Source organism: Podarcis erhardii (genome assembly GCF_964252035.2).
Source record: "Podarcis erhardii genome assembly, chromosome: 9".
Classification (NCBI taxonomy): Eukaryota; Metazoa; Chordata; class Lepidosauria; order Squamata; family Lacertidae; genus Podarcis; species Podarcis erhardii.
In genome coordinates, this window is record NC_138512.1 from 47755671 (window position 1) to 47772888 (window position 17218).

Genomic DNA, 17218 nt, shown 5'->3' on the forward strand with positions numbered 1-17218 from the left:
AGAGCTATTTTGCAAGAAATAAACAACTAGTCAATGATTGGCTGGTGTTATCACTAACACTTGTTGATTTACCACTAAAACACAGCTTGTTCACTATTTGGTAAACTTCGGTGCAAAAGAGCCCTGCCAAGGACTAAGGAAGTAGTTGCTTCCTCTGGACTTCTCAATAAACCAAGAATCCCGTTACTGATTTATATATAAAGGAAATGTTCAGTCACTCAAACACTTCCATCTCAACTTTGTCATAAATCTAACATGATGTGCAGTCTCTCTCTGCTAACTTATCTACTATTTCTGCCAAATCTACATTGGGGGAGATTGAATTAAAAATGGTAATTGAATTTGAAAAAAAAGGGGGAAATTCCATTACATGTTAAACTGGGATTTTAAAAGTAAATGAGAGTTATGGATTTTCAATGGCTGTGCCAAAAGGGTTCTTCTAACAACTAGTACAAGTTACCTGTCAATAATATCCCTCAGAATATCTCATTTATTATAAACAAAAAACACGAGCAAACAAACAATTTGTCTCTCACACTCCATCTATATTTCTGAACAATTTCCACTGCCACTAGCCATATCATGGGGTATAAACTAGGGAAACCAAAAAGGCCATGATTATAAAGACTACAGTCAACAGTAGTATTGATTGAAGTAACAAAGGAGTGTGCTTGAAACTCCTCCCCCAGTCAACACCCAGTTTGCAAGAGAACTTAAACAGGGAAGTAGGTTATAACTACGTGTGGAAGTGCAATCCCATTGAATTCAATGGGGCTAAAGCAGTCTAGCTATTCACAATAATGAAGCCTTTATAAGGCATTCAAGTTTACATGAAATAACATGATTTGCTCTCAAACGTTAGGCATTTTTGAGATTTGTTCCTTCTTGATTAAATTAAATTAAGACGAGAAAGAGAAAAGTATGCACAGAAAGCCTCTAGAGATTTTGAATAATCTTCAAAGTATCAGTCTCTAATTATCCAATTAAAAATTGCAACTGTAAGTAATAAGTATGCCAGACTTTCTTTCCTCCTCCCCTCCTCCCACCCGCCAACTGCACCTACTTTCTCCAAAACAGTTACATTTTTAAATAATAAAAGGCACTTCCCAGCTCTTTGGCAGCAAAAGTATTCAAAGTTTGCTTTCAACTACATGCATCTTTTTTTCCATCTGTGCTCTATGTCACCGCAAGGTTTTCTAGATATTACAGTAACGTCATGACAGAATCTAGACCAGTGGATTGTGAACAATCTTAAGGATAGCATCTACAGGGAAACAACTAACAGATACAAACGTCTTCCCAGAAAATAAAAGCACCAAAATGATATTCAAATCAAGGAACAACCTGGGATGAAAAATAAGATATTCTCCTTTGGAATTTTGGCATTTTCATTTCTCATTCTCCACACAGTAACAGCAATGCAATTCTCTTTCCAGTTCCTAGAACTGAACCCTGTTGGTTCTTATCTGAGCAGCTAAGAATTGTTCCTTAAATCCCTTGACAAGAGAATCCTGCTAAATTAAACACACACACACACACACACACACACACACACACACACCCCCTTGGTCATTGGCTTTTTAATGGCAATTCCCTTAAGATGCTCAGATGCAAGCAAAGATTTAAAAACAAAAACTAAACATAAATCCTTGCAGTACAGCCAATCACACACTGGACAGTCACTCTATCCCTGTTTCATTCAGATCTGTGCCCAAAAGCAAAGCCATAAATTTTGTCTACAATCCAAGTCCATTTTTTAAAAAAATTCTGTACTGTTGCTATGTTCAAGTTTGAGAAGATCCCTTGCCTTTTTCTTTCCCTGTGAAAAATCTAGCCTTCTCAAGTCAGCGTACTTTTTGTATGTTTATTTCGTGAACATCTAGATGCAATGAGGTGGTGGCTGAGGTCCAAGTCCTGGCAGACAGGTGCTCATATCACACAGCATAAATGCAAACAAACACAGAGAGTGGTACTTAGCACCTATGCTGGAAGTCTCAGAAGAGAAGCCAAGAACTTAATTACTCATGGATTAAAAAAAACACACACACACCAAGACAGAGGCATACATACACCACTAGATGCACTCCTAAAAAGCTTTATCTTCAGGAGATAATTCTACATGCAGAAAGTGTTTATTTAATGGAGCACATCCTGCCAAAAGCTACCACAATTATATCACCTGAAGTCACAATCTAGCACCCTTACTTTGTGTCAAATTTATTGTCTACACTAAAATTACTGCATGAGGATTCATTTGTTGACTTTGGGGTCTTTCCCCCCAACCCTCTCTCTCCTTTTGTTGTACTCTTCCTGTTGTTTTTTTTTTTACTTTTTATTTTAGACTCTTGAGATTCCTCCCCCCTCTAAAACCCCAATAAAAACATTTATGTGGGGAATATACTGAACAGTCCAACGATTTTCCTGAGCTGTAATTGATCTCAATCAAATAACTAGTCCACAATACTTCAGTGAGTTGCAGCAGGGAATTGGACTCTTTTGTTTAGATCATATACCATTCCATCTTTCAGGAAACAAAATATATATAATATTATGTTGTACTGGTATAAAGCCATCGGTGTCCATGATGCTTTACAGAGTACAAGAAGGCAAAGCCATGTCCAGTGAGTTTACAATCTGTAATTCAACACAGAGGGATGGAAATTCAGGCAGTATAAACAGAACGTAAGAAAATAAGAGAAGCCCTGCTGGATGACACACTCTGTTCTCATAGTGGCTCACCAGATGTCTATAGGAAGCCCATAAGCAGAACATAAACACACTGGGAAGATGCTAGTCCTACTCAACATAGACCCATTCAAGTTAATGGCTATAACTAAGTTAGACTCATTAACTTCACTGAGTCTACTTAAATACTTAAATACAACCAAACAGCACTCTCCTACACATGATCCCTAGCAACTGGTGTTCAGTAGAACAAGTGGCAATAAGTCACTGACGGTCTTATCTTCCTTGTTGTTGGCACCCTCCTTGAATATGACTAATAGCCTTATCCTCTGCGAATTCCTCCCTTTTCAAGCTGTCCAAAGCCAGATTGGTGGCCATCACTACAACTTGCAGTAGCACATGCCATCATGTGCTCGATGGCCCTTGTGGTCTCTTCCAACTCTATGATTCTATGATTCTATGATTCAACTATGGGATGTGTGAAGAAGTGCTTCCTTTTGTCCTTCCCAAGTACTGTACAGTGGTACCTCGGGTTACATAAGCTTCAGGTTACATATGCTTCTGGTTACAGACTCCGCTAACTCAGAAATATTACCTCAGGTTAAGAACTTTGCTTCAGGATGAGAACAGAAATCAAGCAGCAGTGGCAGCAGCGGCAGCAGGAGGCCCCATTAGCTAAAGTAGTGCTTCAGGTTAAGAACAGTTTCAGGTTAAGAACAGACCTCCGGAACAAATTAAGTACTTAACCTGAGGTACCACTGTATTCCAAAATTCAGGTTTGTTGAAGGGGACTGGGTTCCAGCAGTATAAGAGAGTGAGAAAAACTTTTATCCACTTTCTTCCCACCAAAAATAATTTGATACCACGAAATCATGTCCCTTGCTGACTCCCCCCCCCCGCCCCCAATATATTTAAAAGCCCCAAACTTTGTAGCCTGGCTTCATAGGGAGGTTGTTCCAACCCGCTTTCCCTTTCTACATAGGGAAATAATATGGGATTCCTTCAATTACATGTACTAAGGAGGCAATCATAGACCCACTTATCTGGAAGCAAGCTCCATTTAGCTCAATGACTATACATCTATAGGACGCCACTGTTAAGCTTAGTTGCATTAGGTAATGGGTTGTTGTGCTGAAACACTTAATGAAAAAGGGGAAATCTAGGTATATTTAGTAGCTGTATATAGCACATTCTAAGGGTGGTATTCTAAGGATACCATTTGGTATCAGCTAACAGAAGGCATCTGTCAGTGGAATGGGGAAGGAGGTAATTTTTGGCCCCCATTTCTCTCCAAATCTGCTTCAGGGTTTTGGTGGGCCCTATGGATAAGACCTGGGGACACAGGGAGCTATAGTGGGAATCACCTCCCTCTCTGGTCCACTAACTGCCTTCCATCAACTGCGGGACACCAACTGTATACAACCTTTAATATTTGTATATTATTTCCCAATGTTTCCAGCACTTCACAAGGATTATCGAGCTGCAACACTTACAGCAATCCTATGGGTGTACCTAAGTATACTGTGTGCTTATTTGAAGATGAGGAGTTAGATGCTGTGAATGGCTTGCCTAAGGCTATCTAGTGAATTCACCATGCAAGAGACAGGATTCACACCAGGTCCATGGTTGCTATGCATCCCTGCTGGCATAACCCTAAGAACCATTTTCTCCAAGCTTGCCACAAACACCTGACATCTCTAAAGTGAACACTACAGCATTTTCTTCTACCTGATGCTAAACACAGGGCATAAACGAAAAGAGCTTGAGGTTTTTTGTATTTTTCCCCTTAATTTCCAGGTGACTTCATTTATTAGATCACTGATGCAGTGCTATTATGCAAGCACTTCTGGAATGAGATGAAACTAAACAGAATCAGGAAAACAAGCAAAATGTGAAGCAAGAGAGCAGCATTAGGAGACATGTAGAGTGAAAATGAACTATTTTTAAAAGCAAAAGTGGAAGCGGGGATTAGAAAGACATTGTGGTCATTTGCTACGGATAGAACAACTTCTGCATCCATAAATAAATAATACAAGCACACACACCTGTATATGTAAGTAAGTGGATAAGAAGATGGGGATAGTTAAGTATTCCAGCCTTAGCCTCTTATTTTTTATATTTAGAATACTGATGAAGTTGGAGGCTGAAACACTTAACTTAATTCATTTATTTATATATTACTATTTGGCTGCATCATATATAGAGCCTTCTTTAATGCAGTTTAATTTTGTTGTTTTTCATTCATATGTGTGTGTGTGTGTATGTGTGTGTGTGTGTATACATGAGAGAAAATATATAGTGCCCTTGAACACTCCTCTAGATAGTTGTTAGCTACTGAAGTTCAAAGAAAACTAGTTCCCTCTCTTTCATAGAATAAACCAGGCAAAATGGACGGGAGTGAGAGTGAAAGCAGGATCCACTTGTTAGAAAGGGTGCTAGGGAAAACGTGACCTATGTGAAGAAAATGGAAGTCTTGCATTTATCAAAGAGCTTAATATATGTATCCCAAAGTCACAGGAGTAAGGTGAGATATTCCAGGACACTCCATGAATATGGATTCACACAGTGTCAGTATACCGCAAAAATCCTTATGCAAAGCGATAGCCATAAATGCCTAGCAGTAATTTCTCAAAACTGGTTATTTCAATTATTAACTTAAGTCAAAGTTTCAATTCAAAATGTTAAATCTAATTAGACTCAAAAGAAATTGTTCAATATAATTTATTCCTCTCCACTTTATTTGCGCAAGCCTGTAATTTAACAGGCAAGTCTACAAGTCAAGAATACCACAGACCATGCGTTTTTTTTAAGTAAATGGATCAGAATTGGTTTAAATTCAAGCATTTTAGCTTGTTGGGTTTTGGTGTTGAAATCACAAATAACTAGATTAAAACAAAATGAAGCCTTTAAAGTTTGGACCCTATGTTGTCAAATAAATAGCATCAATGCATTAGGGCAATGCAAGAACAGATAAAAAGTCTCAGGTCATCATAAATACCCTAATTTCAGATAATCCATTAAAAACACACAGAAAACAGCAACAACAAAAAGCTAAGTGTAGTACACTGGTAGATGCTTCTCAACTAAAATGGCTTTTTGCTTGATGTGCATTACGATGATTATATTCCCGCATTCTGCCTCTCCATTCCAGGCCTTTGTACAGATGTTTATTCTTTTCTCTCCTATTTGGTTATTATGGTTCATTATGTTGAGAGAATAAACTGATTGAAATGTTCAGAGAGATGAGTACCGCAATAAAATGTGTGTTGGGAGGGGGTGGGGAGGAAGCAGACAGGGAGGTGAGGGCAAAGGGGGATTTTATCATGCTTGAGTACTGCTGCCTCTGAAATGATGCAAAGGAACTAGGGGTAGCTTGGAGAAGGAAGGAGCCTAAAATGCATATATCTGGAAGTCCGGGTAGGGGGAACCATATGCCAGATATAGAGAGAGAAAAGAAGGGCGGGGGAGAGAGAGCGGCTCTGTGTTCCAATGTAAACTTCTGGCAAGAGCTGGTTTCTTGTCAGGTTCCCAGACACAAAATAGATGCTCTGTTCACTAAGCATGAAGCCCTGCAAGGAGCAGGGAGCTCAGAGGCTCTTGGCTTTCCTCAAGTCTCATTAGGTCTGCATATTAATGACTTGCAGTAATATAAAGCAGCCCTTGAACAGGCTTTCTTCTCTCCCCCCACCCAACCCCTTCTTACAACGCACCCAGGCTTCTTGTAGCAAAGGAAACAACACACTTGGAAGAGCAAAGGGCTGAAAAACCAACCAGCCAGCCTCCACTCCGTCTCTCAGTGCTTCTGAGGAAATTGAGTAGGGTGGGATTCACCTTCATGTCCTCTCTCCAGATGGTTTGGGCTACAGCTCCCATCAGCTCTAGCCAGCACTGGCTGGTGCTCATGGGAGATGTAGTCCAAAACATTTGCAGGAACCCAATTGAGGAAGGCTGTTCTAGCAAGAGAGACATACACACTTCCTCAGAGGATCACCTTGAAAGGTGTGGCTGTAACAACCAACAGGAAGCCCCTTGAACTTTTGTGACTTGATGCAAAGATTGGATTCCAAGGCCTCAGCTGATGACAATTCAGAAACAGCTGGCACTGAATACTGTAAGGTGTGCATAACAGCCACGTAAATGCCAAAAGAATCCTTGCTCCTCTCAAACTGGTGGAAGCATCACCACCACCACAAGACTATGCTCTCTTTTCATCCAGAAGCCGGTGAAGATCAAATCACCATGTACCACACAATCATGAATCCAAATATCACAATTAGATGCAGCCCACTTATTGGCTTATAAAAGCCAGGTTAACAAGTGCAAGGCATCATATATTCAAGATACCCTGTGAGAAGCTACTGATCACCACACACACACACACACACACACACGCGCGCAAACCTTCACCATCCAACTGTCATTCAATCATGACTCTTGCCGCCTCGCTCTTTCTCATTCAAACCCCTAGGGGCACACTCCTTGTGCATCACTCAACAAAGCCTGCTATCCAGTTGATGCTGCAAACTGCTTTGAAATCTTCTCAACAGCTTTTCTGACTATCTTTTTCTGCCTGCTCCCAAATGTGTCAGTACCTCTGTACCTCTAATGGGGAAGGAAAGTCCACTACATACCATTAACATACCAAAACTCTGTAGCTCTCAAGAGCAAGCCAAGGTTGTGGTGTGTGTGTTTTTTAAACTCTCACACACATAAATATGTATTAAATGGAACACTCTTAAAACCCATCCATGCATCTGCAGAAAAAGACAACAAACACTCTGTATCCCATTACTTTCAGGCCTATTATTTATTTATCTATCTGTAATTGCCCTTTCTGCCTCGCTTATTAAAAGATCAAATATTTAGATTCCCCCTTATCAGACTTACCAGAGGATTGACCTCGATTAGTGGCGTCATGATCGCTGTCTCCTTGCTCACTGTCTCCATGACCACTGTCCTTAGAGCTTACTATGTCTGCTTCCTGGAATGCAGAACTAGAAACATAAAAAAGCGCTTAATATTTGAACACCCAGGAAAAAGGGAAAGTCATAAAACATTCTTCTGCCATCACATGGCCACATGTGGAGCTGCACTCAGCCAGACCTCCCACTCACAGCACTGATGTTGCTGTTGCTGATGTTGCTGTTGCTGAGAAGCTCTTTCCATCAGAGACAAAACTTGTACTTCCAGGCATTAATAATCCATCTGGACAGTCAGTAGCCATTATTACACTGCCTGTGCTACAGAGTTGTTATGAATAATTTGGCTGAATTTGCTTAAACTGGGAAGCTAATTTCTGCACAGAGAAGTCAATACTATATGCCAGTTCTTGAAGAGAGGCTCATAAGTATTTGAGGCACGTTTCAGACCAGCACAAAATGAGATTCCACTCTCTTTTCAGGTAATCTCTGCAAGACCCACCAAAAGCCATAATTCAAAGGTGTTCATTCAGGGCCGATTTATTTTGCTTAATGTTCCTGTCTGAACAAATTCATTTTTATATTCCCCAGCTATTATTCGACATCTGCAGTAAACACATTTCCACGTCCTCCTTCATACTTGCTGAAATACATCTCAGGTTCTGCAAAATTAGGGCCATAATTTAGGAAATCAGGAGGTCCTACCTGTTTACCCGCCGTGGTCTATCAACTAGATAACTGAGCTCTGCACGCTGGTGTTTAGTCTAGAAAAATAATTAGAAAAAATAATTGAACTCCCAGTGTGTTTTTTGCAGGCAAAACCAGTTTATGTATCTATAATTATTATAATAGATCTATAAGTGCATTATAGTTAAGCCATTTAATACCCAAGAAACAAGTATCACTGGTGTATCTGAGTTCCTTACTTCCCTTACATCGGCAAGGACTGAAATATTAGCCCTAAGGCAAATAAACAAAGATTACTCTTGAATTCCATGCCTATATTGAATAGCAATGGGTGAAAAATGTCAAATGAGGTACTACTTATTCTGAATAATAAACCTACAATTTGAACACCTCTGTGTATTTCATTGAAGCATATGGAAAGAAGAAATACAAATTTATTTTATTTTTTTTTTAAAAAAAAAAGATGAACAAGGAGAATATTTCTTCTTAGGTTCTAGAAGAACAATTTTTCAAATATTATCAAAAATTCTTCATTGGCTTCTCCAAGGTGCAAAACACTGTTTTCTCTCAGTAATAGACACAGAGAGTATACACTCAATTAAATACCCAGCAGACCACATTTTAATCGAAGAATGTTAAGTCCAGATTATGTGATCTGCAAAAATTCTTTACACACCAGGGTAACACAAAACATGCATAATGTGGCAGAATGTTAAGCTTTGATAGAAGCTTGCAGTTGCATTCTTTTGAGATGGTTCTTTTATAACAAAAAATGCTTCATATGGAACCACTCTGCTAGAGTCATGAAAAGTTAATTAATAAATCCTTAATTCTTGAATTAATTAAAACTGCTGCCTGATAGTTAGATGTTCATAACCACAAGAAACCCCACCACTCCCCCCACAACCTTAATCATACAAGGCAGGCACTTTGAGATGTAAATGGCAGCTTTTTAATTAAAACACACACACACAAAAAAAAACTTTACTGCATTGAATAGAAGCATCATTACAGAAACTATTTCAGATTTGCCGTTCCTGAAAGGAGCAATAAAATAACTAAAGGACCAAACGAACAGCGAAAAATTCCCTGACATGCATGGATTGGTCTGCACTGAGGGAAAATAAAAACTGGCAGCTGACCCAGGGCTGTGTTGCTTTGATACAGAAAAGGAAGAAGCTAGGCTAGCTTCATTCAAATGCACATAGTGTGGGCGCTTGGCTGCAACCATTTCTAAGATGCTCCCCAGTGCACAATTGCTTCTGCCTCTGAAAAGAAGCTACTTACTGGCTGAAACCGAAAAGGTGCCTCAAAACACACAGAGCTGTCCAAGTAGCCTGCCCTGAATCAGGATGGAGCAAGATGGATATTTAGGAGGGGTGTGTGTGTGTGTGTGTGTGTGTGTGTGTGTGTGAGAGAGAGAGAGAGAGAGAGAGAGAGAGAGAGAAAGAAGGTGGACAAGGCATGTCTACACAGAAGTAAGTCCCCTTATGTTCAGTGGAGCTTTTCCCCAGGTAACTGCACATCATGACAGCCTAAATAACAGTGAAGGAATTAGAGATGGTGCAGATGAAGGAAAGCTGCACTGCAGTTTGATGGCAGTACAGTGGCTGGAAACGCATGTGTTGCTGGAGAGAGGGCATAAATCAGCTGACTACTCATCTGCTACTACTTGCCACAACTGTAGTAGTAATCTACAGCCCACTTAAGAGAAGTGAACTGAGCAGCAAGTTGATAGTGCCAATTAATAAATGACAGTCTGGAGACCTGTAAGCATTTGAGCAGGGAGATTATAAGGCAAGTCAATGCTAGTAACACTTAATACCAGTAGTAATACCAGTAGTAACATTAATAATTAGAGAAAAATATGCAACCAGTTAAGTGAGAGTTCTATGTGCAGCTGCTCAGGAGTAAGCCCCCTAGAAGGCAATGGGACTTACTTATGAGTAAATATTAGTTTACTCGTCACTTGGAACTTCCACCTGATTTAAGCGCATCAGGTTCCAGCACTGACAGTTGGTAACTGTTACAGCTCAAGAGCCAGTAAGATATAATAGGGTGTCAGACTAGGAGCAGGTGAGACCTAGATTTAAAACTCTTCTCACCCAAGAAGCTCATTGGGTGACCATCATTCAGCCTGGTCTACCTCTAAAGGTTGTTGTGAGGGGAAAATGGGTATAGAGAACAACATGTGCCCCCTGCAGTTCCAGGGAGGAAAGGCAGGCCTGTTGTAAGTCTAGCAAAAGATAGTGAGGGATACAGCAAAGGGAGAGGAGGAGTAGTGCCCTTGTAGTAAGTGGCTCCTGAGGTTGTGAGAAGCCCGGAGGGCAGCAAGACGCCTTACCTCGCTGGACAATATACTGCCATTGGAGATGATGTCGGGCTGCTGGTCGGTGTATCCCGTGACGATGGCCCCGCAAGGGTTGTGCTCGGCGTCGGTGCTGCGGGAAGGGCTGCAGGGCTTGAGGAACATCAGGTCGGTCTTGGCCGACTCGGGGGTGAGGCAGACCTGGTAGCAGTAGTTCTGGTTGTGGTGGTGGGAGCCGAAGCTGGCTGACTCCTCGACGGGCACCTGGGCCGGGTTGCTGGGTACGTTGGAGCTCTGCACGAGCATGATATCGGACTTGCTGAGCTTCTTCTTGCGCGCCCGCGCTTGGCGGCTGCAGCAAGGGCAGCAGCAGCAGCAGCTGAGGCAGCAGTCGCTGGCCAGGCACGTATAGATGTTGAGCTTCTTCTCCTTCTGGCAGCGCACGGCCAGCACGATCATGGCCAGCAGGAAAATGAAGGAGACCGAGCCCAGCGCGATGATGAGGATCAGCGTCAGGTCCAGGGATGTCTCGCCGCTGGTGCCGCCCCCCGAGCGGCTGGGCCGGTGCTCTCCGCCGGGGCCCCCAGCGCCCCCGGGACCCAGCCCCCCGCCGGCCCCGCCACCGCCTCCGCCGCCTCCCGCGCCCGCGCCCTGCCTCTCCACGGCGCTGTCCACCAAGACCACGTGCAGGGCGGCGGTGGAGGAGAGCGGCGGCTGCCCGTGGTCGCGAACCTCGATGACCAGCTCGTAGGGCCGCTGCGCGTCGCGCTTGGCGGGCACCTTGCGCGCGGTGCGCAGCTCGCCCGTGCGCCAGTCCATGCGGAACAGGCTGGCCTCGTTGCCGCGCGCGATGCTGTAGGTGAGGCGCGCGTTCTCGCCATCGTCCGCGTCCACGGCCGCCACGCGGGTCACCAGGTAGCCCGGCTCGGCGCCGCGGGGAAGCACCTCCCGCGCCGGCGTGCCATTGCGCCCGGGCAGCGGGCTGACGATGGCGGGCGCGTTGTCGTTCTGGTCCACCACTACGATGTTGACCGTCGCGTTGCCGGCCAGAGCTTGCTCGACGTCGGGGTCGTCGGGTCCTCCGCCTCCGCCCGCCGCGTCGCGGGCTTCCACCTGGAAGCTGAACTCCTTGAGCTGCTCGTAGTCGAAGGAGCGCAAGGCGTACAGGAAGCCGTTCTCGGAGTTGATGGACACGTAGGTGAACACCGACATGCCCTGGATCTGGCTGTCAAGGATGGAGTAGGCCAGCTGCGCGTTGGCGCCCTGGTCGCGGTCGGTGGCGCTCACGGCGTAGATGTACGCGCCAGGCACGTTGTTCTCGCTCACGTACACCTGGTAGACGGGCTGCGAGAAGCGCGGCGCGTTGTCGTTCACGTCGCTGATGCGCACCTGGATGGACTTGCTGGTGCTCAGCGCCGGCTCGCCCAGGTCCCGGGCTACCACCGTCAGCGTGTACGCGTCTCCGCCGGGCTGCTCGCGGTCCAGGGGTCCTTCGGTGACGATGGTGTAGTAGTTCTTGAAGGAGCTCTTCAGACGGAAAGGCGCGTCGCCCTGCAGCAACTCGCACTGCACTTGCCCGTTCTCCTCAGAGTCGCGGTCGGACACGCTAAACAGAGCCACCACGGTGCCCGGCGCGGCTGCCTCGCTCACGGCCTCCTTGACGGTGGAGAAGCTGATCTCCGGCGCGTTGTCGTTGGCGTCGAGCACCCGCACCAGCACTTTGCAGTGGGCGGGCACGGCGTTGGGGCCCAGGTCCTTGGCTTGCACGTACACCTGGTACACGCCGCTCTCCTCGAAGTCCAGCTCTCCGTTCACCTCGAGGCGACCCGTGCGCGGCGAGATGCCGAAGAGCTCTCGCGCACGGGCCGAGATGTGGCTGCTGAAAGAGTAGATGATCTCGCCATTCTGGCCCTCGTCCGGGTCGCTGGCGTTGAGCTGCAGCACCAGCGTGCCCGGCGGCGAGTTCTCGGGCAGGGCGACCGTGTAAACAGGCTGCTCGAAGGCGGGCACGTTGTCGTTGGAGTCCAGCACGCGGATGGTGAGCAGGGCTGTGCCCGTGCGCTGCTGGGGCTGCCCTCCATCTACGGCCGTCAGCACGTAGCGGTGTACAGCCTGCTGCTCGCGGTCCAGCGGCTTGGAGAGCACCAGCTCAGCGAAGCGGTTGCCGTCGGGCTGCGTCTGCACGTCCAGCGAGAAGTAGCCATTGGGGGTGATCTCGTAGGTGCGCAGCGAGTTGGTGCCCACGTCCGGGTCGAAGGCGCTCTCCAAGGGGAAGCGGGTGCCTGGCGTGGCGCTCTCCGAGATCTCCACCGTCAGGTCGGGCTCCGGGAAGGCGGGCGGGTTGTCGTTGATGTCCAGCACTTCGATCTCGACGCGGAAGAGCTCCAGCGGGTTCTCCAGGAAGACCTCGAGGTGCAGCTGGCACGACGGGCTCTGCTTGCAGATCTGCTCGCGGTCGATCTTCTCGTTCACGTACAGCACCCCGGTCTCCAGGTTGAGGTCCAGGTAAGGGCTCCGCGAATTGGGCACCGTCTGGAAGCGGCGAGCGGAAAGTTTTGTAATGTCCAAGCCCAGATCTTCGGCGATATTCCCCACGAAAGTGCCATGCTCTTGCTCCTCCTGCACCGTGTAGTGAAGCTGCGAAAGGGCTCCCTCCACCATCCAGATTAAGGCAAAGACGAATAGCACGACCATCTCCAAAAGGGGAAAAGAGATTTCCCCCCCTCCCCGACGCTAACACTTCCCCCTTCTCCAGGAAAAGAAAAAAAACCCTCCTCCTTCGAGAAACACCGTGTCTGTGCGGGGAGGGAGGGAGGGGAGGGAGCGCCAGAGATTGATGGGAGCTTTAGAAAGGATTTATGATTCCTTTCCTTTCATGTTCTCTTTCCTCCCCCATCGCCTTCCTTTAAAATAAATTTAAAAATTGAGGTGGGGATAGCTGGGGGAGGGAGAAATATCACCCAAGATGGGCACGGGAGGGAGCCAAGCCGAGCTCCCACCTCATCGGTGATCTTCGCAAGAAATGACCAACTGGAGGCAATAGGTAGGTGGCTATATAGACACAGGAGCCCGCTTTAATTTATTCCCAGAGTCCTGGCACTGCACCGCGGCAGCCGGAAAGGCGCTGGAGGCAGCGGTAGCCACGGCAAATCCCGAGGAACTGGTCGGTTTCAAGATTGTCCTCCGTTGGGCTTCCTGGTCGGAGCGGGAGCGCGGAAGGCTGCGGGAAGAAGAGATGGGCATGCCCCCTTCCGATGAAGAAAAAAGCATGAGAGACGGGGAAGGTCCTCTCTCTCTCTCTTAAAACATTTTTTAAAGAGAGCCACAAAAATATGACAGCCAGAGGAAGGATGGGGAGAAAAGCGGCAGCCCCAAACTTTAAATTCCCTGAATTTCTCCGGGGCTTTGCTGAGATGCTCTTAAATCTCCAGCTCTTCCTTGCATGCCTTTGCGCTCAGTTTCCTTCCGCCGTCTCCTCCTCGGCTGCTTTGCCTTTTTCTCGCTGGCTTGCAAGCACATTCACTAAACAGTGCTGCTGCTGCTGCTACTGCAGCTCCTCGCGCTAGCTCGCCCGCCCGCCTCCCGTCCCGAGCTCCAGCTCCCGCGATCTCGGCTGGCAGTTTCTGAGCTCGGAGCGCTCGGCTCTTCTGTTTTTGCGCAGCGACCTGCTCCTGCCAACCAATCGCCTCGCCGTCACAGCCCCAGGGCGGCAGCCCATTGGATGTGCCGCACGTCCAGCAGCTGTCGTCACGGAGCAAAGGGGGGGGGAGGAGGAGGAGGGAGGAGGGAGGGAGCCCGGGAGAACCCTGCGCTCCAGTCGACTCGGCGCGAGGGCGCGCGTGCGCGCCGGTCTCAGGCAGAGAGAAGAGCCCTGCCACTCCCGAGGCGCTTGCCGGGGAATCTCTGCCTCGGAAAGTTACTATTCCCCTGTCGCGGCTCCTGAGCGAGGAGATCACCTCTCGTCATCAATGCAAACCATGACGCTAATAAACAAGCTGCTCCGTGGAGATGGAATTTCCACCTGCTGCCGACTTTCCCTTTCGCCATTGCCTATTTCGCTACCTTTCTGCTCTGGAAAGCATCGCCAATAAGGAAAACTTGACATACATTTCCCTTACTTATTTTTCTTTTCCCCGCGGTTTGATTTTCCTTTGCCGGATCGTCTTTGACACGCAATGGAGAGCCACTTGGAGTTTCCACCAACTGCCTGCTGTGGCTTTTTTTTGGGGGGGGTCCTTAACAGCAAGCATTTATCTTCTAATCGATTTCAGAAAACAAGCGCTCGCAGAGTGATGATGACACTGAATAACAATATATGGTGAACGAATTTATCCACAGGCCACCTATGCTACTATGAACATCGTACTCGCTATGGCTCAGTGGCAGGGCAGAGCAGAAGGTCGCAGGTTCAATCCCCACCGCACTCAGGTCCGGCTGGGGAAGTTTCCTGTCTGAAATTCTGGAGAGGAGCCGCCAGTTAGTACAGTAGATATCATCCTAGACCAATAGTCTGACTCGGTTTCTTTGTCTAGCCAATAATCTGATAGGATGTGGTTTTGTTGTTGCTTTAAAAAACAATAATTGTGGATTAGAGAGCCCATCCGATGCAAGGCAATATTCAAACATATTACAAAATCATACTACAAGGGTAGCCAACATGGTGCCCTCCGGATGTTATGGACTCCAACTCCCATCAGCCTCAGCCAGCCTTGCCAGTGAGCAAGGCTGATGGAAGCTGTAGTCCTTAACTCCTGGAGGGCACCACGTTGGCTATCCTGTGTTTCCGAGTTTAAATGTAGGTGCTTAAATGGTTATAACCAGTGTCCCGTGCTAGAATTGTAGAAGTGGGGAGCAGGGGTGCCAACTTGAATAAAATATTGGGGGTCCCCCAGGTAAGCCCCACCCTGCATAATCGATCACATGACCCAGTGCGCGCGCGCGCGCACCCCCCCCCATTTGAATGACAATGCTCATCAACTTGAGGGGGCACCCTGGAATATTTTATGGGGGTGCAAAGACTCCTCGCCCCTTAGGAATTGGCTCCTGTGGCTCATTACCTTGTTAACAGCCATCCTAGTTACTGATGAAAGAAGATTATGGGGCAACATGCTTTGGCTAAAACTTGGGGTGGGAGGAGTGAAACTTGTGAATGGACGGACTACCAAACTTTTTCTCCCACTGTCGATGACTCTAGCCTAAAACATGTATACTCAGAAGTTCTGCCGAGTTGAATGGAGCATCTTTCCGAGTTGGGATTTCTGTTTTGCTTTCTTAAAAGTGCTTTGGAGGCAGTGACGGTGGAAGAGATTACGATCAGCGAGGCTAAAAAAAGCGAACTGGTGAAATCCCCCGTTCGACGCCCCGCGGGACAGAGTCTGTTTACTACGATTGGCTCTCCTGCCTTCGCGCAGTGACTAAAGGCTCCTTTACGCAGAGGAATTGCACTATAGCAACTGAACGTAGGTGCTCCCTTGGCGCAACGCTGCCTTGCTTTTGCGCCTTATTGTTGCACGTTAATCTGTGAACTTCACGGAGCCGCGAGAGGCTCCCACTCGCCTCCCTAAAAGCATCTTCGCGCTGTAGGGAAAGGACGTTCCCGGGTCGTTGTGTCTAACACCCCGCCCACTCGCAGAGCGTCATAATTTATTACATTTGAGGAGCGGAATCAAAGAGAAGAGGGGCCAGCGGTAGTAAGTGGCCTGTCAAAGTGCAAAATGCAGCTCAGCAACTAAATGCTCTCACGTCATTTTTACAGTACGATCTTCTATTAGTCGGAAGTAAGCCACAGCGAGCCCTTGGGCTCATTCTCCGGTGAACATAGGCTTGAAATCCTACGCTTCCCTTACCTGGGAGGGAGCCCTATTGAACTCAACGAGCTTACTTGCGAGTAGGCGTGCATAGGCTTACACACTGGGTAGTGCTTCAGCGAAGCTCCTCTGTCTGAAGCAAGGGGTTTAGGATTGCAGGGGATGGTTTGACGTCACAGGATGGGAAATGTACCCACCAGTCATTCCTCCAAGTTGCCCTCACGTCTTCCTCTAAAATCAATGCAGAGTCAATCGGAAATGGCCACCGAAACTAGTGCTCTCGGGCTAAAAGTGGGTGATCGCTATGCGATTGCTCCGGAGTAAGTGGCTTGTGAACGGCAGCCTCCGTAGACCATTCCCACAGTGCTTCCAGGACTACCTTGCTTTCTAAATACACATGCGGGGGCGGGGGCAATGGATCCGTGTGTACACGGATTCTAACGTTCGGCATCTCTCTCGAAGTCGATTCGAATCGACTTCTCGGTCCCCAGCCGCAGACGCGGAGCTGAGGCGGGCGCGCGCGGGCGCTTTTCTTTATGATGCATTATAATTTGGGGCTGGTTGCTTGAAAATGTACAAGCGAGCCCTTTGGCAAAGCATAGCGCACATTATCGGATACCTGGTGTCCTCTGGAGGAGGATAGCCTTTTGATCTGCAGCCGCTTTATGCCTTGGCTCTAAGCCCGCTCATTAATTCGGGCCGAGGGTCCATTTGCCCAAGATGGTGTAAAAGCGCAAGAAAGGATTCAGGAAAGGATATTTGAGGAGCAGTGGCAATATTAGATTGGGGACGGGGCTGGTAGTAAAAGAGGC

At 47.0% G+C, this 17218-nt stretch overlaps 1 protein-coding gene across 9 annotated transcripts in view; it reads right to left on the reverse strand.

Annotated features, from left to right (window-relative positions):
* Positions 1-14217, reverse strand: part of PCDH10 (protocadherin 10) — a 55409-nt gene extending 41192 nt beyond the window's left edge. For all 9 annotated transcript variants that reach the window (XM_081876090.1, XM_081876089.1, XM_081876088.1 and 6 more), the window contains exons 1-3: positions 10636-14217; positions 8310-8368; positions 7573-7679 (exon numbers count right to left, since the gene is read on the reverse strand). In XM_081876090.1, the coding sequence (XP_081732216.1) occupies positions 7573-7679; positions 8310-8368; positions 10636-13293 (2824 nt within the window). In that variant the 5' untranslated portion in view covers positions 13294-14217. The remainder of the gene's footprint in view (positions 1-7572; positions 7680-8309; positions 8369-10635) is intronic.
* Positions 14218-17218: the final 3001 nt, after the last annotated feature.